The following is a 24789-nucleotide window of genomic DNA, read 5'->3' as shown; positions in this document are numbered from 1 at the left end:
AGGGGGGGGGGGGTGTCGTTGTTTAAAAAATTTTCTTCTTTCCCATTAATATGTACTAAATACGCAAAATCTGTACAAATTCTGATACAGCAAGTATTGGGGTATAACTTACCAGAATTTTAAAAAAAGTCAAATTTCGACGGTTCCTCTCTTCCTGGTTTGTTGACAAAAACTGTAACAGAAGTGGACTAGGAGAAGCTCAAATCCCAAGACTCTGAATGGAACAGATTTTATTTTTACAAATCAATCAAGGATGTTTCGGTTTCAAACTAATTTAATATTGGTAGCGACCACAGACTGATATGAGCGAAATTAGACATGAAGATTCAAAAAGGAGTATTAAGCTAATATCCCTGAAAAAGAAACTGTTAACGTAGAGTAATATATTCACATTCTATAATAATGTTTTCTATTTTTCTGTATGTGATGTATGTATAGATGGTGTTTGGCCCAGTTTTGGAGTACTTCTTCTTCCAATGTTGCAAACTTATTTCTGTTCTGTTAGCTAACTCTCGCATAGGACATGTATTTTTTGTGCTATAGAGGTATGCTATCCCTAAATTTAATCACGCTTCACCGTCGCCATTATCTAGTGTGATGCCTAGGTGAATTAAACCTGCAGTGGGCGAATAGTTTAATGCTTTCGGTAACAGTCAGGAAAGTGACCTGGTGTAGTCGGTTACTCAGTTTTATATCATGTCAGCCGTCAACACAGGACTCACTTTCACTGTTACTCAACGAGCTTGGCATGAGGCATATTGTTACATGCATGTAGGACAGAGGTCTGTAGGGCACACCTAGTTGTATATCATCCTTAGCAATATTAATCACTTATAGGTGGTTTATTCTTCCTATACCTACTCTGACATTTTTTTTATTTGGACAGTTCTTTCAGTACGTTGGCAGTTATACAGATGTTAGTGCGTATTTCTTTAATTTTATCGTTGAACACCGCCCTTGCTATGCTCTTGGTTATCTGCAGCACAACCTCTGCATCATCGCGTACTGCTGCATCCCAACCAGCTGTGTCCATCACCTGGAAGATGTGTGTCCTGATGAAATCAACACAGGTCCTCTTCAATGAGGAGCAGGAGTGCTTGATGGCGACCACGGCCAAGAGCATTGCACTGTCAATAGTAATTTTGTGTTCCAACTGCTCTTCGCAGTACTCCTTCAGGCCACAAAGTGCATAGCTGTCGGCCAGCACCAGGAGCTTATCTGTGATGCTAGCTGGCGGCGGCAGCTGGTCGCTGTACATGTAGAGCAGGATTTGACGCAGTTCCTCCTCTCGCACCCCATCCACCCGCAGGGTGCCACCTGGAGTGCCCTTGAGCTGCTCGGCTAAGACGGGGCTACGCGCTGCCAGCACTGCCCTATGAGCTGCCAGTGAGGCCCCATCCACCATGAGCGTCACGTCGCTGCCCTCGCCAGACTCCAACAGCACCAGCAGGTCGCTGACCAGTCTGCCCTCGACATCTTCCACCGCTGCTGATCTTTCACTCTCATTCTCGCTGTGGAAATAAATTACAGTACTTAAATACAACACTACTGAGAACATAATAGACAAAGTAGTTATAACCTACACCTGCACTAATATGCAAATGCTAAACATTGTCATGTATTATAGCAAATTCCATGAACAGGATTTTATATCGGTTACACAGCACAGTAAAGCTATCATGACATGATATTTGGTATACAAAAGTGTCCAAAATCCACAATTAGAAATGTTCTAAAATACACTTACGCTCATAAATTAAGGATAATGCTGATACATGGTGAAACAATGCTCTGGTGGGCGGTTTGTGGGCTTAAATCATCTCGGGGTATGACCATGCGGTGCATTTGTCCTGCGGTCGTCGCAAGGTGGCGCTGGCAGCAGCCCACATACAGAGGTGTGTTGGTGCATGTCAGAGTACAGTGCAACGAGTAAGTGTGCAGACGTTTTCAGACCTGCTAATGGTGACTGTGTGTTGAAAATGGCTCAAAGAACACATATTTATGACGTCATGAGGGGTGGAATACTAGAGCGACTGGAGGCTGGTCAAACATAGCAGGTCGTAGCGCGAGTCCTCCGTGAGCCACAAAGTGCGATCTCAAGATTATGGCAACGATTCCAGCAGACAGGAAACGTGTCCAGGCGCTACAGTACGGGACGTAGTGTACAACAGCACAAGAAGACCGATATCTCACCATCAGTGTCCGCAGATGGCCACGGAATACTGCAGATAGCCTTGCTCGGGACCTTACCACAGCCATTGGAACAGTTGTCTCGAGACACACAGTCTACAGATGACTGAATAGACTTGGTTTAGTCGTCCGGAGACCTGCAAGGTACATTCCACTGATCCCTGGTCACAGGATAGCCCGTAAAGCGTGGTGTCAAGAACACAGTACATGGTCATTGGAACAGTGGTCCCAGGTTATGTTCACGGACGAGTCCAGGTATAGTCTGAACAGTGATTCTCGCCGGGTTTTCATCTGGCGTGAACCAGGAACTAGATACCAACGCCTTAATGTCCTTGAAAGGGACCTGTATGGAGGTCGTGGTTTGATGGTGTGGGGTGAGATTATGATTGATGCACGTACACCCCTGCATGTCTTTGACAGGGGAACTGTAACAGGTAAGATGTATCGCACGTCATTTTGCACCAGTATGTCTGCCTTTTCAGGGGTGCAGTGGGTCCCACCTTGCTCCTGGTGGATGATAACACACAGCCCCACTGAGCTGCCATCGTGTAGAAGGTATCAGGCGAATGGAGTGGCCTGCCTGTTCTCCAGACCTAAACGCCATCGAGCACGTCTGGGATGCTCTCAGTCGACGTATCGCTGCACATCTTCAAACCCCTATGAAACTTCAGTAGCTCCGACAGGCACTGGTGCAAGAATAGGGGGTTAGACCCCAGCAGCTGCTCGAAAACCTGATCCAGAGTATGCCAACCCGTTGTGCGGCTTGTGTATGTGTGCAAGGTGGTCAAATCCCATATTGATGTCGGGGTACATGAGCAGGAACCAGTGGCGTTTTGTAGCACATGTGTTTCGGGACGGTTTTCTCAGCTTATCACCAATACCGTGGACTTACAATCTGTGTCGTGTGTGTTCCCTATATGCCTATGCTATTAGCACCAGTTTTGTGTAGTGCCACATTGTGTGGCAGCGCATTCTGCAATTATCCTTAATTTATGAGCATGAGTGTAGTTATAACCTGCGCCTGCACTAATATGCAAATCCTAAACATTGTCATGTACTGACAGCAAATTCCATGAACAGGATTTTATATCGGTTACACAGCACAGTAAAGCTATTATGACATGATATTTGGTATACAACAGTGTCCAGACAGTGTCCAAACCCATCATTAATTCTGAAATAGAAGAAATATATCCCAGACTAAAAATTGCAAAACAGTAAAATCTCTTCTAGAACACTAACATCTTATTACAGCCACCTGAATCACAGGCCACTTAGCCACTTACAACGTGGTTCAAGTGATGCATTGGCAGCAGCTCTTTTCCTGCAAAGGAACTGTGTGGCGCTATGGAAGAGTCTTTGCTAGTTATGATAGACAGTAAATCATCTTCCCATTGCATCCCAGACTTAGTACTCTGGTTGATGTTATTACCTCCCAGGTCTTGCGGTGTATATCTTGCCTTCTTGTAATTCATTTAGAAAATCGATGTAGACAAATCATAAAAGTTATTTCTCTGACACAGGCTGGCCCCATGCCCCCCTCTCACACCTGCACACATAGCTCGAACTAACAAACTGGTCTCTCCACATGATGTTCCTCCGACTGCTTCACTACCCTTCAGATGAATATGCAACAAGGACCATCCCATAAACTGAAGTGGAAGTCATATGTTTGAAGTACATTATCCATTTGTTCATCTCCCAACTCTGGACACTGGACGCATTCCCGAGGACGACGGTTAAAACCCATGTCGGGCCGTCCTGATTTAGGTTTTCCGAGAGTTCCCAAAATCGCTTCAGGCAAATGCCGGGATGGTTCCTTTGAAAGGACACAACCGACTTCCTTCCCCCTCCTTCCCAAATCGAATGGGGCCAGTGACATCGCTGTTTGGTCCCTTCTCCCAAATCAACCAACCATTCATTTGAACTCTGGCATTGTGGATTCCAATTAAACTGACACGTTTTGGTAACACTGTAAACAGGATGTCACTGTCTGATAATAGCTCACGGACCATCTATCCTCGGGCTTCTGATACAGAAGCTTCTGGAGAGTTGTAATCTTGTCATGTGCTTAAGCGCAGACACTTGTTCTGTTGTGGAATAGATACTCCAGACCACATACATTGCCCGACAAAAAAAGTGAAGCACCTAGAAGACATGGTCAGCTGGCAGTGAACCATTATACAAACACAGACCATCGGTGGGTACGTAAATGAGAAGAGTTACAATTCTGTGACAAAATGGCCACAATAGTACATTAGTGTTGCTTCTATTTAGTGTTGTTATCAGGCCTGGCAAGGGATATAAGGGGCTTGAACAGGTTCAGATGCTCAGTGATCACTCAAGGACATGGAGATGCTGCATGTTCGTAAGTGTACAACGGATCCCAAGGACGCACACAGGAGCTCTCGTTTTCAAACCTTTCCAGCCATTAGAAGTGGTGATGTTAGTTCAGACAAAGTGGAAAAGCTTAAACAAGGCTTCTTGCTGCCAGGTAAACGGCAAGGTTTGCCTGCCACCAAAATACACATCGCATCTGCAGGCATAGAATGGAAAGGGTGTCACGGCGAGGATGTACCCTGAAATAAAATATTTCTGCCTAAAATTCTTTCATATTTAGTGCAACACAATCTAGTACCGCTTCATTAACTTCACAGCTACCAAACAGAGAGCGTCGATGATTGAATCCATAGAGACTTAAGAATGTTTTTCTACGACGCCATCTTTCAAGGTGTACTAATTTTCTTTCTGGCATTCTATATATACAGTCTATTATAGCGTCGAGCGCCATGATCTGGCATATTAAATAGTTTTAATGTGACAAGCAACAAACAATTTTGCACTTAAATTAAGCCAGGATACGTAATTTGCTGCGGTTGTACGAGTTATGAAGTCAGAGCACCGTATCCACATCCATTACCTGTTTTCTCTCTTACGTGAGTGATTCCACGATATTCAGCGTTTTAATAGTAATATTATACTTATTTGAATCAGTCGTTAATAAAAGATTTTGACATGTGAGTAAGCTGCATGTGTTATAAAGTTTCGGTACACGATATAAAACGTCCTCAAAAGAGGTTTCGGAATAACTGGCTACTTATGTTCTTAGGTTAACATATTTTCTTTGTGTCAACCAATTTTGCAAATAGGTTTCAATATCTATTTTGTCAATAACAAGCGAACGAATAAACATATAATGTAGTTTGTAGGTGGTAAATAACCGCAAGAAGGAGTATATAAGTGTATTGTTAATGTTTTATTTGCAAAATTTGAACAGTGGTCATAAGAAATATTTTCGCTGTAACGAACCAGGCAGCGTGACGTCAGCTACACAAATGAGAGGTGCCAATGTGTGAGGTCTTCACTGCCTCAGTCGTAGTCGCTTTGTCTGTCTCGGCGGCAAGATTTTGTGCGGCATATCGGCCGCGTCGAGCGCCAAACACTTTAAACTTTCCGCTATGTGTTGAACTCCATCTTAATTCAACATTCGCGGGTGATGCTGCGAGAACTAACTTTCTAAGGGTGTTAGGTAGTGGAGCGATCTGAAATATTCGTTTTACAGTGTGTTACAATGTGCCGCAATGAACTAAAACCTGTTTACATTAATTGCTCGCTAACTAGTGGCGCCAATGACAAACTAAACATATATTACTGGACAGATTTATTACCGCATTTAGTGACTACAGAATCATTCAACGACCTTTAATTTCCGATTTTCATGTAGTCAGAGCACCTTCGGAATGTTGAGTCCCCAACTGTGACAGATGCTTGGTATGAGACTTCACTATGTTCAGATCTTATGTCCTGTTAGTTTTACCGATCGACATAAACCCTGTTGACGAATTGGTTTCATGTATGTGTCCACCATTCGCACGTGATTTCACTTTTATTTAATAAAAACTTTGTTCAGTTTCAATCAAAAATACTTGTCAGTTACTTAATTATCCTATTTTATTAATTTTATTGGCAAAACTTTCCATATTTTGCAATTTTCGTCAAGCGCTAGGCAACTCACAAAGAAATCCAACAATTCTACAGCCAAGCTGGACGAAGGGTAATAAATGGAGCGATATGCAACCATCGGCACTGGCAGGTATACGAGCCACAATCTCTACTAGGTTGCAGATTTAGCTGACTCTCCACTGATCAGACCACACATTTTAACACTAATTTCATTAGGCCAAAGAGAATGGGGAGCTCACATGTGAGACACCGTTATCATCACCTAATGCGCCTGTGAATTTCCATTTGGCCAGCTGGTCGAACGGTGCAGTATTCAGATTTTTGTAGCATTTTTATGTGACAGTGGTTCAATGTTGGACTCCATATGAATGTGAAGGCAGACATACTCGTCGTCAAGGTTCCTGACGGTCATATCTGATCACCACCAAGAAGGATCGCTGTCTTGTGCACCGAGCACATTGTAACCCCTTTACATCTGCATCTCCCGTCTAAGAACAAGTAATGGACTCCCTACAACGTTCTGTGTCACCACATCGTTGGCCAGAGACTAGCAGCCGAACTACCTCGTGTGTAGGCTGTCATTAGGACTACAATACAAACGACTTGCGTTTGGGATGTTGCCGTGACACGGAATCGCTGACTGCTGATGAACGGCGTCAAATTATGATTGGTTGGTTGATTTGGGGAGGGACCAAACAACGAGATCATCGGCCCTGACAGACTGGGGAAGGATAGGGAAAGAATCGGCCATGCCCCTTCAAAGAAACCATCCCGGCGCTTACCCGGAAAACCTAAATCAGGATGGCCAACGCGGGTTTGAACCGTCGTCCTCCTGAAAGCGAATCCAGTGTGCTAATCACTGCGCTCTCGGTCTCGCATTATGTTCAGCAATGAATCGCAATTCTGCACAAGCCTGGATGACCATCGTCGTCGAGTACAGTGACAACCTGGGGAGAGGTTTCATTCTTCCAATTTTTTGGAGAGGGACAGCGGTGTCACTGCTGGTGTCGTGGTGTGGTAAAAGAACTGGTACGACCTATGGTCACGCCTGGTAGTGATTGAAGGATCTATGATGGCATAACGGTACGTCACGGACATCATGTGGACGACACACTCGCTCATCTGAATGAACCAACTGCCATCCCTGCATCCCCGTTATGGATTATCTGTAACACAACTGTATATCTAACATCGTAATGGTTCCACACTGACTAAGACTTTTGAAGAATAACCCTAATACAAATTTCGTAGGTGACATGCTTCGATGATAAATTACAATTCAGTTCTGTTTATCACTGAATCGTCTGTGTAGATCCTCAGGTAACTAGTAATGTCAAGTACTAGGTCATTTGTACATATAATCGTTGTAAATCCCTTAGATTGGTGTAACAATTTACGAAGTATATAATAGTGATTTAGTTCAAATAAATCAAGAAATAAGATTTGTGACTCGTCACGAGCAGCTTCATTATGGGTTACAACTTAATACACTGGCTAGTAAGACACTTAACTGTAGTACATTAAGAAACTGACATACCTGACGTTAGAATTTAAGCACACGTCATTTCAAGCTGTACAAGTGTTAGAATTTCGTAACATAATGAGGAACAATAGGAAGTTCAATATCAAAATTCAGTGCTCCCCAGTTGGGTTCCGAAAGAAAGGAAATCCTGATATAGCTAACAAAAAAAAAAATGGAAATGAAGTCCCATGCTTCTTTACAGAGGGTAGGGGAACGATGCGGGAGACCCGCACCGCCTTACTAGGCAAGGTCCTAGTGGAGGTGGTTTGCCATTGCCTTCCTCCAATCGTAATGGGGATGAATGATGATGATGAAGACGACACAACAACACCCAGTCATCTCGAGGCAGGGAAAATCCCTGGCCCCGCCGGGAATCGAACCCGGGACCCCGTGCTCTGGAAGCGAGAATGCTACCGCGAGACCACGAGCAGCGGACAAAAACGAATAAATGTAAGAAGGGTAAAGCTGTTGCACATCTACAATGCACGCGATCTTGTACACACTTTTCACATGTATTACATCATAGACACAGTAGAGCATACAGTGAAGTGCGCCCAAAAGTATGCAAGCTCCTTTCCCAAAATTTTCAGTATACAGCAGACGGACATGGATATTGGATGATGGTTAAAAGAGAGAGAACACACTTCGTCGCTAAATAAATAGAACCCTTTTACCAAATAAGAAACCGTGTCTCTTTACATCGTGAATATCAAAGTTTCGCAAATTTAAGTGGAAAACCAGGCTTCTTAAGGGTAACTGTACTTCATTTACTGATTTTTGCAAGTAATAAACTTCCTTACAATGCGTAAACACATTCATGCTCGTATTAATGGTTAAATTTAGTACTCTTCCACACTGAACTTTGCCATCGCTGTATTGCTCCTACAAAATGATTTTTCACATTGTATCTGCCCACAGTATCCTTTTTATGACTGTTCACACGATATGTTCCGGCAATGGATGCTACTGACTATGAATGACTATACCGTTTTTTCCCCTAAGCTGATGTGTAATTAGGCGCACCTGAGGGAAGGGGCTTCGAAAGTTCCAAAGAACCAGACATGAATGACAGCTGAGATTTACTACTTCAAATCACTGTCTATAGCACAACTTAGTAGTAGGGCAGAGACAGGATGGCCCCACATTGCATTGTTGCCAAATTTATTCAATATGGCTGATCCAAGATGGCGGGGATAGATGCGGCAATGTCTGAGTGACATCATGGTAGGAAGTTCAAGTTTTGGCGGGAAAATAGGTCAACTGGGTTATCTCCACTAACCTAAGAAAATGGCAGGGAAATTTTGGCGGGAAAAGCGCTCAATCTGTGCTGGGCAGCTGGAGAGGATGGGCATAAGTCTTTATTTTGCCTGCAGTGTTTAAAGAATTTCAGTTGTCATTAGGCAGTAGCTCCAACCAGTGAGTTCACCATGATGTCTGGAGTCCAGCTGATCAAGTACACAGTACCATTACCAGAGGGCGCTGTTCTCCCTCCCATGATATAATCCAAGATGGCGCTCTGGGGAAAAAAGTGGGAAAAGGACTCAATCTGTGTGCAGCTGCGGGAGAGGAAGCAATGTACTTTATTTATTTTCAGTGGGAAGTCGGAACAGTTTATTTAGGGATGGATTTCACATTGTTTATTTATTACACTGATACAGAACCCTTACCCTGACATGCTACAGTACAGTACACTGATGTACATGCAAACAACTCATAAATTGCCAAAATAATGCACGTAAAACGCTCTGCAAGCATGCCCACTAATTGTAAACGTCGAAATAACGCATTGCAACGCCTACAGACATGTTCACAAAATAACGCAGTACACTGATGCACAGACATGTTCACTACTCTTAAAATTGTAAAAAATAATGCATGTATAACACTCTGCAAACACACTCACAATGCTTCAGCAATCGAAATAATGCAGTGCACAATCACTCATTGCATTTAAAACGCTTTCGAACTATCATTAAGAAATTCGACCCCCACATATCAGCGAATTGTTCCATACAGATGCCCCCAGGTGTGCACGCCAGGGCCACATGTGCGCGCTGGTCCAGGCTGCCCAACTTGGGAGACACGTCTGGCTGTGGACATGTTTACCTGCCCAGTATGGCTGACGAACAGCTGCGAGATGTTTACCTCGTGACTCACGCTTGTAGGCACAGCTAAAAGATTGTCATTGTTATACTGACATCTAATGTCTATGTAAATAACATACAAGTCTCCTTCTGGATGTGCTATAGAAATCTTTTGGAATGCTTCCCAGAATATCGCAGGATGCATTCTTCATAGTGATCCTAATAAGTGCCACAGAAATAGTTAATGGTTGCTTTTGTTGTTGTAGGAGCTTTCATTACGTCTCAGCTTGTCTGCATGGATATTCTTGTCCTAACAGAACCTGTTTACGAAAATATCCCAGAATAACGCCGAATGCATTCCTTCTGATGGTCCTAAAGAAGCACCCTGTCCATCACATGTTACCATTCCCGGAAATTGTAACATCCTGCTTTCCCCATATTTCTCAGAAATGGTAAACGTTTCGTTCATGTTCTCACCGCTAAAAGCCTTTGTCTGTGTATGCTTGTGAAAACACCGTTAATCAAAAAACCTTTCTTGTTGTTTGGAAAGAGAGCACAGTCTAACCACAGATAGGATAATCAGAACATTTACGCAGTCATACAGAAGAGAAAACTGTAAGTTTCGGTTCCTACAGCTACTCTTCTGGAGATGTCCTAATGCCACAATGGTGGATGAGGGACAGCATCCCGCCAGAGATGGATGGTCCACTTCAACTTTTTTTGAACACTAGAACAACTAAGACATCACATTACCCTCAAAACTTTCCATAGATACCGTGCCCCCATCGTGTTCCAACCAGTCTGTAGAAGCTGCTATGTCCCAGCACAAACGATGTCTTGTGAATGAATGGAGCACTGACTGGCTCTTACTGAATTTACTCACGAAATTACTGATGCTGCCAGTGCAGGAGGACAGTCGCCTTTTTTTCTGCAGATAAGACTTTCAGCGCCAATCCTACTTTCTACAGATCCCCATATTGCACTGACAGTTAAACCCTGCAGAAGTGGTCTACAGATCGTCAAATACAGAAAGACACGTCCTCAATTACATTGGTTGGCCACTAAAGATGGATGCTTGAATATTTCAGCGTGAAAATTGGCTATATATAACCAAATACTCAATCGACATAGTGAACACAAAATTTGTATCCTGCGACATAGAAAATCACCACTTCTGCATGCTACATAAACACTCCTGGAAATTGAAATAAGAACACCGTGAATTCATTGTCCCAGGAAGGGGAAACTTTATTGACACATTCCTGGGGTCAGATACATCACATTATCACACTGACAGAACCACAGGCACATAGACACAGGCAACAGAGCATGCACAATGTCGGCACTAGTACAGTGTATATCCACCTTTCGCAGCAATGCAGGCTGCTATTCTCCCATGGAGACGATCGTAGAAATGCTGGATGTAGTCCTGTGGAACGGCTTGCCATGCCATTTCCACCTGGCGCCTCAGTTGGACCAGCGTTCGTGCTGGACGTGCAGACCGCGTGAGACGACGCTTCATCCAGTCCCAAACATGCTCAATGGGGGACAGATCCGGAGATCTTGCTGGCCAGGGTAGTTGACTTATACCTTCTAGAGCACGTTGGGTGGCACGGGATACATGCGGACGTCCATTGTCCTGTTGAAACAGCAAGTTCCCTTGCCAGTCTAGGAATGGTAGAACAATGGGTTCGATGACGGTTTGGATGTACCGTGCACTATTCAGTGTCCCCTCGACGATCACCAGTGGTGTACGGCCAGTGCAGGAGATCGCTCCCCACACCATGATGCCGGGTGTTGGCCCTGTGTGCCTCGGTCGTATGCAGTCCTGATTGTGGCGCTCACCTGCACGGCGCCAAACACGCATACGACCATCATTGGCACCAAGGCAGAAGCGACTCTCATCGCTGAAGACGACACGTCTCCATTCGTCCCTCCATTCACGCCTGTCGCGACACCACTGCACGATGTTGGGGCGTGAGCGGAAGACGGCCTAACGGTGTGCGGGACCGTAGCCCAGCTTCATGGAGACGGTTGCGAATGGTCCTCGCCGATACCCCAGGAGCAACAGTGTCCCTAATTTGCTGGGAAGTGGCGGTGCGGTCCCCTACGGCACTGCGTAGGATCCTACGGTCTTGGCGTGCATCCGTGCGTCGCTGCGGTCCGGTCCCAGGTCGACGGGCACGTGCACCTTCCGCCGACCACTGGCGACAACATCGATGTACTGTGGAGACCTCACGCCCCACGTGTTGAGCAATTCGGCGGTACGTCCACCCGGCCTCCCGCATGCCCACTATACGCCCTCGCTCAAAGTCCGTCAACTGCACATACGGTTCACGTCCACGCTGTCGCGGCATGCTACCAGTGTTAAAGACTGCAATGGAGGTCCGTATGCCACGGCAAACTGGCTGACACGGCGGCGGTGCACAAATGCTGCGCAGCTAGCGCCATTCGACGGCCAACACCGCGGTTCCTGGTGTGTCCGCTGTGCCGTGTGATCATTGCTTGTACAGCCCTCTCGCAGTGTCCGGAGTAAGTATGGTGGGTCTGACACACCGGTGTCAATGTGTTCTTTTTTCCATTTCCAGGAGTGTAGCTACTGACCATCAGACCCTCGTACGTATACCACGAAGATAGACGGTATAGGCACACGGACCTTATATATAGCCCTCGCAGCACCAAATATTTCCCATGAGCTCGGTAGCTCATACACTGCAGCCGACGGTCACAAGTAATCTGCCCCCGCACACACACTGGCCTGACGCATGACCAAAGCACCCTCAACGCACCAAGGTCACTCTCTAAACTGATGTACAAAGGCTGGGTCAGAACTGTCGGCACAGAGGCGACCTGCTTGCTTGCTTTCTACAACCATCTCTAGACTCCTGTATTACAAGAACATATGTATTTTCACATGGTTTGCCTGAATATCATACCATTTTCGCGATATTTCTCGATATCAAGTATGTAGCAAAATCGCTTGGATAGCTTGATCGCTTCCGAAAATATAGAGTGGAAATTACTTCTCTAGAAACCCAAAACCGTAGTGAGGTGGAGCGTGCTGTAAACCACTGAGTAACTGGAAACTTATCTCGTCAGCGAAGACCTTTACATGAAAACTCGAAAAAAAATAGAGGAAACTGATATTTCCACTCACGAATACCGATGTTGGTGATGTAGCAGATTTCAAATCATCCTTATAATTTACAAAGTCATCTAACGTGTTTCTCATGCTTAGAGAACCATCAAATGTGTCTTCCACCCATCTTTCCCCTGCTAGATGCACACAACACACTGTCAACTTTTTCGCTGTGCTTACAAGGGTGAGTCGCGAGGTACACATCTCGCAGCTATGCATCAGCCATGCTGGGCAGGTAAACGTGTGTGCGGCCATATGCATCTCGCATGTGGAGCAGCCTGGACAGGCGTGCACGCGCCGCCCCGGCGAGCGCGACTATTGGCCTCTGTAGGGAACAGTTCGCTGATATGTGGGGGGGGTCGAACTTCTTAATCATGGTTCGAAAGCGTTTTTACGTGCAATGAGTGTTTGTGCATTGCATTATTTTGACTATTAAGGCATTGTGAGTGTGTTTGCAGAGTGTTACACACGTATTATTTTTTACAATTTCACGCGTAGTGAATGTGTCTTTGCATCAGTGTACTGCGTTATTTTGTGAGCATGTGTGTAGGATGTGCAATGCAATATTTCGACATTTACAATTAGTGAGAGTGTTTGCTTTGCGTTTTACATGTATTATTGTGATAATTTACAAGTTGTTTGCATGTTTGTACATCAATGTGCTGCATTATTTCGGTAATAGAAAAACAACTGGAATCACTCAACAGAGGAAAGTCCACTGGACCTGACGGGATACCAATTCGATTCTACACAGAGTACGCGAAAGAACTTACCCCTTCTAACAGCCATGTACCGCAAGTCTTTAGAGGAACGGAAGGTTCCAAATGATTGGAAAAGAGCACAGGTAGTCCCAGTCTTCAAGAAGAGTGGTCGTGGAGCAGATGCGCAAAACTATAGACCTATATCTCTGACGTCGATCTGTTGTAGAATTTTAGAACATGTTTTTTGCTCGCGTATCATGTCGTTTTTGGAAACCCAGAATCTACTCTGTAGGAATCAACATGGATTCCGGAAGCAGTGATCGTGTGAGACCCAACTCGCATTATTTGTTCATGAGACCCAGAAAATATTAGATACAGGCTCCCAGGTAGATGCCATTTTCCTTGACTTCCGGAAGGCGTTCGATACAGTTCCGCACTGTCGCCTGATAAACAAAGCAAGAGCCTACGGAATATCAGACCAGCTGTGTGGCTGGATTGAAGAATTTTTAGCAAACAGAACACAGCATGTTGTTATCAATGGAGAGACGTCTACGGACGTTAAAGTAACCTCTGGCGTGCCACAGGGGAGCGTTATGCGACCATTGCTTTTCACAATATATATAAATGACCTAGTAGATAGTGTCGGAAGTTCCATGCGGTTTTTCGCGGATGATGCTGTAGTATACAGAGAAGTTGCAGCATTAGAACATTGTGGCGAAATGCAGGAAGATCTGCAACGGATAGGCACTTGGTGCAGGGAGTGGCAACTGACCCTTAACATAGACAAATGTAGACCTATACTTGAGTATTGCTCATCATTGTGGGATCCGTACCAGATCGGGTTGACGGAGGAGACAGAGAAGATCCAAAGAAGAGCGGCGCGTTTCGTCACAGGGTTATTTGGTAACCGTGATAGCGTTACGGAGATGTTTAGCAAACTCAAGTGGCAGACTCTGCAAGAGAGGCGCTCTGCATCGCGGTGTAGCTTGCTCGCCAGGTTTCGAGAGGGTGCGTTTCTGGATGAGGTATCGAATATATTGCTTCCCCCTACTTATACCTCCCGAGGAGATCACGAATGTAAAATTAGAGAGATTCGAGCGCGCACTGAGGCTTTCAGACAGTCGTTCTTCCCGCGAACCATACGCGACTGGAACAGAAAAGGGAGGTAATGACAGTGGCACGTAAAGTGCCCTCCGCCACACACCGTTGGGTGGCTTGCGGAGTATAAATGTAGATGTAGATGTAATTTACGAGCAGTTTTCAGGTCTGTAGGATATTTATTGTGACCCCATGCACGTTAGGGCGAGTGTTTTGTATTAGTGTAATAAATAAACTGTGTGAAATCCATCTCTAAGTAAACTGTTCCAACTTTGCACTGAAAATAAAGTACACTGAACCTCTCCAGCAGCTGCACACAGACTGAGTCCTTTCCCCGCCATTTTTCCCCAGACCACCATCTTCGATTACATCATGGAAGGGGCGACAGCACTATCTGGTGGCGGTACTGTGTACTAGGTCAGCTGGACTTCGGATCTCACAGTGAACACACTGGTTGCAGCTACTGCCTATGACAACTGAAACTGCATAAATAAACACTGCATGCAAAATAAAGACTTATGTCCATCCTATCCAGCATCCCAGCACAAACTAAGTCCTTTTCCCACCAAAATTTCCTTGCCATTTTCTTAGGTTAGTGGAGGTAGCCCAATTGACCTTCTTTCCCTTCTAGATATAGCGCTATCATTCGAGAAAATACCACATTTTTCCAGTAGTCAGGGACTGGGACAATTTAGGCAGCGCCATGCAGAAGAATAGGGCAGTTCCCACTTAAATAGCGATCTGATAAGAGGATTCTTCCTAAACATAATATGAACAACGAGTGTAAGTCAGTAATGTTTGAGATGTTTACTGCGGTTATACAGGGCGTGAAGTGTATAGCGACGTGTACTTCGATGACTAAAATGTTACTGTCGACTGTTTACCTTCTAATAAACTTACCATAGCTTATGAAAATGCATAAGGATTTAAAGAGAAGATACGACTTTTCGGATGATTATACAAAGGAACGGTTTCTTGTCAAGAAACGGTGTACGCATCAGGAAGTGTTGTGTGAAATTTGTAGCTGTTTCATCTCAATAACTCACGGAGGAAGGTAGATGTGAGACAATACAATTACTACGATGAATCATACAAATAGCTTCGCGATAGCATCGACGTCAAAGCCTACTTCTTCTTTTATGATTAAAGAAGATATCCAGGAATAAATGCTCGTTTCTGCTGCAGAACTAACAACAGCTTCGTGAAGTTGTCAAGCATCATCAGTCCTTCAATTCTCTTAACTGTACCATAAAACTGAATGCTGAAATGTATCCTGACTCCAAAGTCGTCGCAAAGTGGTCTACAGCCAGCATCAAAGTTACAGTGATTGTTAAAAATATTCTCGCACCATACTCGGTGTCCGAATGCGTAAAAGAATTGCAAGAAGCTTCATTTCATGGCATAGACATCGACCCATCGACCCACAAGGCTGAAAAGATGTTTCCTTTAGTTGTTCAATACTTTACTGAAACTGATGGAATCCAATAGAAGCTGTCGTAGTATGATTCGCTGAATAACGAAACATCTGAGACAATTGCAAATTCTGTCTAGACACTTCAAGAGACAATTGCAAATTCCATTAGACAAAGTGATCGCATTTTGCGGAGACAATATCAATGCCAACTTCGGAGGGCTTCATCGACGCGGCCAGCGGAATCCGTTTCACAAAATTAAAGAAGAACCAGGAAAAAATGTAGAAGGAATTGGACGCCCTGTGCATATTCTCCACAATGCTATATTCAGCGCTGCTGGAGTCTTAACTATCGACACTTAAATAATCGTCATGAAAACATTTAATTATTTGTCAATTTACACGGTAAAGACAGAAGCAAATAATTCTTTTTATACCTTGATGTCAATCAACAGGCTCTTCTATTTCGCTCAAAAACAAGATGACTGTCGCTAATGACGGCAGTTGAGAGAATTCGTAAGCTCTGGACTCCATTAAAACAATTTTTTGACACCGAAGACAGGCTACCTTAAATAATTTCATATTTTTTCCATAGTCTGATCAGTGAAATTTACTTCATGTTTCTGCAGTCAAACTTGGCTCTGTTTGAAAAAATATATAAAAAAACAAGGAGAAGAATAAAGTTTCGATAATTGAAATAAGAAACATATTAATAGACACTCAAAGATTTCTCAATGAAAGGAAAATTGTCAGTTTTATTGGCATGAAAACTAAGATGAATTTGAGAAATTAAAGAATGAGAACCCTAACCAAGAAATAATTATAATTTGTTTTCGAAATCGGAGCTAGAGCGATTGTCTTTCTATACCATATTATAATTTGATTTCGAAATCGGAGGAAGAGAGACTGTCTTTCTACACCATATCATTTGATTTCTTTGAGAAATGGGCTATTTCTTTTAATAAATATCACGTATTTGATTGGATGACGCTATCTGAAACCCGGGAATGAGTGATGATTGAAAAACTATTATACACCAGAGTAAAAATGGCGTGAAGATTTCATGTGAATATTGTTTTCTGGAATATATGTATCTGCAGAGCTTTTTACAAACGAAGCGTGACTCGGAAGAATGGAAGAAAGGTGGATTTACTTTCTTAAGGAAACCGAAAATCCTAAATGAAAAAGCCAACTGCTAAAATTATGCGAATATTTGGTTGCTACAGACGCACACAACGCCACAGTGGAAAGAGTATTTTTTCTGAAGTCGGCCCGGTGGGGTGATCAAAGAAATAGACTGCTTCCAGGGACTGTGGGAACCATCTCACAGTGCCAGTTTAACTACGAGCTGACTTGCATGGAGTTTTGTAAATACGCAAAAGGGAAAAATGACTTCCTGACAAAGGTGAAATATTACGAAAAATATGGTGTACCAACTAGTTCCGCCGCAACAAGTTTCACGTAATTGTGTTCTAAATAAAAAGTAATTACATTAAATTACATCATTTCTACACCTCCATCTCACCATGTCCCGTCAGCTCAGTACTTCTATTTACAGGGAAGAAAAAATTGTCTATTGTACATCTGACGGCACACAAATAAAAATGAAGATACGTACCATATATTTTATGTGACCAGTGTTGAAGTCTGCTAACTTGAGTGACGTTAAGGGATAGATTTAAGTTTATTTTCGTGTAAATATTGTAAAACAGGAAGCAAAAACATGTTGTTTGCAGTTGATAAACATTTGAAGGTAAGGTAATAGAGGTTGCGATTATTGTGCCCACATTTATATAAGAAATCACGCTTCAGTTTAAAGCAAGACAGCACCATCACCTGTGGGGGTGCTCATCAAGTAACACTGAGCATGTAGAACGTCAAAGTGCTTACTCAAGAGGTTAACTGAAAATCGGGGTAACCACACGTTGCCTCCCTCAGTAACTTGGTTTTTCCCGATGTATCCATGCGGCATCTACATTTACATCTACATCCATACTCCGTAAGCCACCTGACGGTGTGCGGCGGAGGGTACTTTTGAGTACCTCTATCGGTTCTCCCTTCTATTCCAGTCTCGTACTGTTCGTGGAAAGAAAGATTGTCGGTATGCCTCTGTGTGGGCTCTAATCTCTCTGATTTCATCCTCATGGTATCTTCGCGAGATATATGTAGGAGGGACCAATATACTGCTTGACTCCTCGGTGAAGGTATGTTCACGAAACTTCAACAAAAGCCCATACCGAGCTACTGAGCGTCTCTGCTGCAGAGTCTTCCACTGCAGTTAATCTATCACCTCCGTAACGCTTTCGCGATTACTAAATGATCCTGCAACGAAGGGCGCTGCTCTGTTGGATCTGCTCTACCTCTTCTATCAACCCCATTTGGTAAGGATCCCACACTGCTGAGCAGTATTCAAGCAGTGGGCGAACACGTGTACTATCACCTACTTCCTTTGTTTTCGGATTGTATTTCCTTAGGATTCTTCCAATGAATCTCAGTCTGGCATCTGCTTTACCGACGATTAATTTTATATGGTCATTCAAATGGCCCTGAGCACTATGGGACTTAACTTCTAAGGTCATCAGTCCCCTAGAACTTAGAACTACTTAAACCTAACTAACCTAAGGACATCACACACATCCATGCCCGAGGCAGGATTCGAACCTGCGACCGTAGCGGTGGCAAGGTTCCAGACTGTAGCGCCTAGAACCGCTCGACCACCCCGGCCTGCTATGGTCATTCCATTTTAAATCACTCCTAATGCCTACTCCCAGATAATTCCAGTTGCTGACCTGCTATATTGTAACTAAATGATAAACGATCTTTCTTTCTATGTATTCGCAGCACATTACACTTGTCTACACTGAGATTCAGTTGCCATTCCCTGCACCATGCGTCAATTCGTTGCAGATCCTCCTGCATTTCAGTACAATTTTCCATTGTTACAACCTCTCGATATACTACAGCATCATTCGCAAAAGGCCTCAGTGAACTTCCGATGTTATCCACAAGGTCATTTATGTATACTGTGAATAGTAACGGTCCTATGACACTCCCCTGCGGCACACCTGAAATCACTCTTACTTCGAAAGACTTCTCTCCATTGAGAGGAACTCTTCAATCCAATCACACAATTGGTCTGATAGTCCATATGCTCTTACTTTGTTCATTAAACGACTGTGGGGAACTGTATCAAACCCCTTGCGGAAGTCAAGAAACACGGCATCTACCTGGGAAGCAGTGTCTATGGCCCTCTGAGTCTCGTGGACGAATAGCGCGAGCTGGGTTTCACACGATCGTCTTTTTGGAAACCCATGCTGATTCCTACGGAGTAGATTTCTAGTCTCCAGAAAAGTCATTATACTCGAACATAATAAGTGTTCCAAAATTCTACAACTGATTGACGTTAGAGATATAGGTCTATAGTTCTGAACATCTGTTCGACGTCCCTTCTTGAAAACGGGGATGACCTGTGTGTGCCCTTTTCCAATCCTTTGGAACGCTACGCTCTTCTAGAGACCTACGGTACACCCGCTGCATGAAGGGGACAAGTTCCTTCGCGTACTCTGTGTAAAATAGAACTGGTATCCCATCAGGTCCAGCAGCCGTTCCTCTTTTGAGCGATTTCAATTGTTTTTCTATCCCTCTGTCATTTCGATATCTACCATTTTGTCATCTGTGCGACAATCTAGAGAAGAAACTATAGTGCAGTCTTCCTCTGTGAAACAGCTTTGGAAAAAGACATTTAGTATTTCGGCCTTTAGTCTGTCATCCTTTGTTTTAGTACCATTTTGGTCACTCAGTGTCTTGACAGTTTGTTTTGATCCACCTACCGCTTTGACATTACACCAAAATTACACCAAAATTTCTTAGGATTTTCTGCCAAATCAGTACATATAACTTTACTTTCGAATTCATTGAACGCCTCTCGCATAGGCCTCCTCACACTACATTTCGCTTTGTGTAATTTTTGTTTGTCTGCAAGGCTTTGGCTATGTTTATGTTATCTGTGAAGTTCCCTTTGCTTCCGCAGAAGTTTTGTAACTCGGCTGTTGTACCACGGTGGCTCTTTCCCTTCTCTTACTATCTTGATTGGAACATACTCATCTAATGCATATTGTACGATGGTTTTGAACTTTGTCCACTGATCCTCAACACTGTCTGTACTTGAGACAAAACTTTTGTGTTAAGCTGTCAAGTTCTCTGACATCTGCTTTTTGTCACTTTTGCTAAACAGAAAAATCTTCCTACCTTTTTTAATATTTCTATTTACAGCTGAATGCAGTAATCGCTTTATGATCGCTGATTCCCTGTTCTGCGTTAACTGTTTCAAATAGTTCTGGTCTGTTTGTCAGCAGAAGATCTAACATGTTATCGGCACGAGTCGGTTCGCTGTTTAACTGCTCAAGGTAGTTTTCAGATAAAGCACTTTAAAAAAAGTTTACTGCCTATTGTACGTCTAAGGGCACACAAAGAAAAATATCAGTATCACTGCTCATGGGCGAGGCGTCTGCTTCTAATCTTACGGGAAACGTGTGAGAGAGATGATTATGATTTTTATCAGACTCTATTACAATTTTTTTTTCACTCTAGAATTTTAAATGTGTACTGTACACGTAAATTTATGCTTTGGAACTTATGGAAGGTGGCCTGTAATGTGATAAATTAATAATAAATAGAAACCATATGGACCTTCCCATTGTGGGGTGGCTTGCGTGTCTCAGTATTGTAGATAGCGGCACCGTAGGTCCAACCACAGTGTAGGGGTATCTGTTGAGAGGCCAGACAAACGTGTGGTTCCTAAAGAAGAATAGCAGCCTTTTTAGTAGTTTTGGGGGAACAGTCTAGATGATCGACTGGCGTGGCCTTGTAACACCAAACAAAACGGCCTTGCTGTACTTTTACTGTGAACGGCTGAAAGCAAGGGGAAACTACAGCCGTAATTTTTCCCCAGGGTATGCAGCTCTACTGTATGGTTAAATGATGATGGCACTGTCTTGGGTAGCATATTTCAGAGGTAAAATAATCCCCCATTCGGGTCTCCAGGTGGGGACTACTCACGCGGGTGTCGTCATCTGGAGAAACAAAGCTGACGTTCTACACATAGGACTGTGGAATGTTAGATCCCTGAAGCGGGCAGGTACGTTACAAAGATGGATAGGTTGCAGTCATATATAGTGGGAGTTAGTAAAGTTCGGTGGCAGGAGAAACAGGACTTCTGGTCAGGTGAACACAGGCTTATAAATACAGAATCAAATAGGGGTAATATAGGAGTATGGTTAATGATCAGTAATAAAATAGGAATGTGAGTAAGATACTCTGAACAGCCTAGCGAACTCATTGCCGCAGCCAAGATAGGCACTGAGCCCATACCAGCCACAGTAGTACAAGTTTATATGCCAACTAGCTCCACCGATTATGAAAAGATTGAAGAAACGTATGGTGATATGAAAGAAATAGTTCAGATCGTTAAGGGAGACGAAAATTTAATTGTGATGGGGGACTGGAATTCGACGGTAGGAAAAGGAAGAGAAGGAAAAATAGTATGTGAATGTGGAGTGAGTGAGAGGAATAGAAGAGGAAGCAGCCTGGCAGAATTTTGCACAGAGCATAATTTAATCATCGCTAACATTTGGTTTAAGACACATGAAAGGAAGTTGTATATATCAAGAGACCTGGAGACACTGGAAGATTTCAGATTGATTGTATGATGGTAAAACAGGTTTCGGAACCCGATTTTAAATTGTAAGACATTTCCATGGGTAGATGTGGGCACCGACCCTAATTTATGGTTATGAACTGTAGATTAAAACTGAAGATATTACAAAACGATAGATTAGGGAAATGGGAGCTGGATAAATCGAAAGAACCACAGGTTGTTGAGAGTTTCAGAAGGAGCTTTAGGCAAAGATGAATGGGTAACTCTGAGACATGAAAAAGCGAAGGTACTAGAGGATCCAGTAGGTAAAAAGACGAGTCCGACATGAGATCCTTGGATATCACAGGAGATACTGAATTTAAATGATGAAAGGAGAAAATATAAAAAAAGCGAGCCGAATTCTCCGACTGTTATTACCGTGACAAGGCACAAGGCAAAATGGCTCTAAGCACTATGGGGCATAACATCTGACGTCATCAGACCCCTAAATTTAGAAACTACTTAAACCTAACTAACGTAAGGACATCACACACAACAATGCCCCAGACAGGATTCGAACCTGCGACCGTAGCAGTCGCGCGGTTCCGGACTGAGCGCCTAGAACCGCGAGACCACCGCGGCCGGCGGACTGACGTGTCTAGAACCCCACGGCCATGGCGGCCAGCCGCACAAATAGAAGTGATTTGTTTTAAATTACTAAATTTTAACAGCGAAAAGAAACCCACTGCAATGAAAATCGATTAGTTCCTCACGACAGTCCAAAATTGAAACGAGTTCATTGATAGGTCGTGTGTGTGTGTGTGTGTGTGTGTGTGTGTGAGAGAGAGAGAGAGAGAGAGAGAGAGAGAGAGAGAACTAAATCACACAGGAAACCATACCATTCTAACTCGAGACGTTCTGCCTCCCCCAGTAAGCGGCAGATCTTCACAGTGTCTTCAGTGTGTTGCCTCATGGCGTTAGCCCACCTGTCTGTAGCCATAACTTCTTTGCAGTGGGAACTAATGAAGCTGATAGCTGCCGCCTTCAGCTTCTCACATGAGTACACCATTGCAAGGACAGCGCAGTCTGCTGCGTTCTCCATGCATAAGTCTTGAATCAGTTGCTGCTCGCACTGCTGCTTCAGCCTCGGGACATTGTACTTGTCCGCCGCAGCGAGCAGTTCTGCTCCAAAACATTCCAACAGAGGCGCTTCGTCTGTGTACATGAAACGCAGCATCTGACGCAGCACCTCCTGGTTGATATCCGTGATGCTGACGCTGTTGTTAGAAGCTTCCAGCAGGTCGTGCCGGAACATAGCAGCGAAAACTGGGCTGCGGGCCGCCATTATAACCCTGTGAGCCGGCAGCCAGACACTGTCTGCCATGATGGTGACATCAGCCGCTACCCCGGATGACAGCAGAGCTCCAAGATCGTCCCTCAGGGTCCCTCTGCTCTTCCCTCCCTCTTCCATTGCTGCTGCTCCTGGAAGATATGGATACAGCACCCTTAGTGGCTTAGTGGGCACACTGAGGATTCAAAAAATTTTCAGCTGCAATCTTGAAAGGTATGTACATAGAGTAAACTAATTCAAATTACATAATTTTGTATTGAACCAGAGATGGTCAAATGTTGTATCAATTGTGCAGTAGCATCGCTGCTCAACAGCGATCGCTGATTCAAGATGTTATGGGTAATGTGTTAGAGTAACTTTAGGTAGAGAGATGTATAAAGGACTCTCAAGTGTAAAGACGTGTTGTAACTGATGTGTGCTGGATACATACTTACTCTCTACAGGCAGTAATGATCTATAAATTGCAAGATATTACACGGGATATAATAAGGTAAAGAAAGTTGTTTTGTTATTAATCTAAGGCGCATATTCATAAGTGATAATTGAGACAAGGTATAGCACTCACATCCAATGAATTTGTAGAGCTAATTGTTAATGTGCAACCAGTTTAATGTGTGTATTAATTGTGAGCATTATTAATTTTCAAATAGTCAAAATGAAAGTTCTAAAGTTAGTGCCATATTGCTGCTTACACCAAGTCAATACCAGCTCCCAGATCCACGTCGTTTTTGATAAACTATTTTTCTCAAGAAATTATTGCCTCAGGCATAATCGATTTAATTAAAATGTATGCTAAGCAATAGCTGTGCACGATAGCTGTTTGCTAACTATGCAGTTTAATTGATTGGCGACTCCATGTTGTCTTGTGCACAACGACCAGTTAACAGGTATACTTGACAAAAGAGACAGCATTGGTCGTATATTTTTTACTATTGCAAAATTGATTTTCTGTCACTGAGTGACCATCTTCAGTGCTAGAAGTTAAAAATTTTTTTACATTACGATCAGAGAGTGCAACATAGAAAATCACAATTACATCTGCATATGAACATAACACTTGTTAGAAACAAACCTATATTGTATAACTTAAATTGGGATGCACTGTTGTCACTAAGCTTACGGCAATCACAGACTGAGGTCGCTGTTTACCTGCACCTGTTCAGCAGACCTCGGTGTGACGGGGCGTGACACGCCCTCCATGTGACATGTGTCACGTGAAGACATAGTATTATTGGTTTTGCGAATTATTAACACTAAATAAATCTTGTACTTTTGTGAATGGTGTAGTAATTCAAATGTACGATGTACATTTTGGTATAAGTGACACTATTATTTGTCCTTCCTCACGATGGTTTCTCGATGATTGATGTATACTACTTGTTCGCACCTTATATTTGCACGGCATTTTAATTATTAAGTAACGGCAGTTTCGTACTGTGATTATTTTTTATATATTTGACTCCTTAGTATTAACGTTATTATTTTTTATATATTTGACTCCTTGGTATTAACGTTTGTTACATAAATTACGAACGTTGTACTTTTGACTTCCCACGCCAGATGTGTTGCGCCTCTTTTTATGTTGTTCATTTATTATTCTTTGGCATTATCTTTTGCTTTTTATATGTTCTGCACTCTAACAACTTATCGATCTATTTTATGTTTTATAGTTTATAAAAAAGAATATGCCAATGT

General features: G+C 43.3%; 1 protein-coding gene across 1 annotated transcript; it reads right to left on the bottom strand.

The window, feature by feature from the left end:
* Positions 1-874: 874 nt before the first annotated feature.
* Positions 875-22716, bottom strand: LOC124798797 (speckle-type POZ protein-like). The gene is made up of 2 exons (XM_047262326.1): positions 22643-22716; positions 875-1511 (listed from the first exon to the last, which is right to left on the bottom strand). The coding sequence occupies exons 1-2, from the start codon at positions 22714-22716 to the stop codon at positions 875-877; spliced, it is 711 nt and encodes a 236-aa protein (XP_047118282.1).
* Positions 22717-24789: the final 2073 nt, after the last annotated feature.

This window comes from Schistocerca piceifrons, chromosome 5 (genome assembly GCF_021461385.2).
Source record: "Schistocerca piceifrons isolate TAMUIC-IGC-003096 chromosome 5, iqSchPice1.1, whole genome shotgun sequence".
Lineage (NCBI taxonomy): Eukaryota > Metazoa > Arthropoda > Insecta > Orthoptera > Acrididae > Schistocerca > Schistocerca piceifrons.
This window is presented reverse-complemented; position numbering and strand designations above follow the sequence as displayed.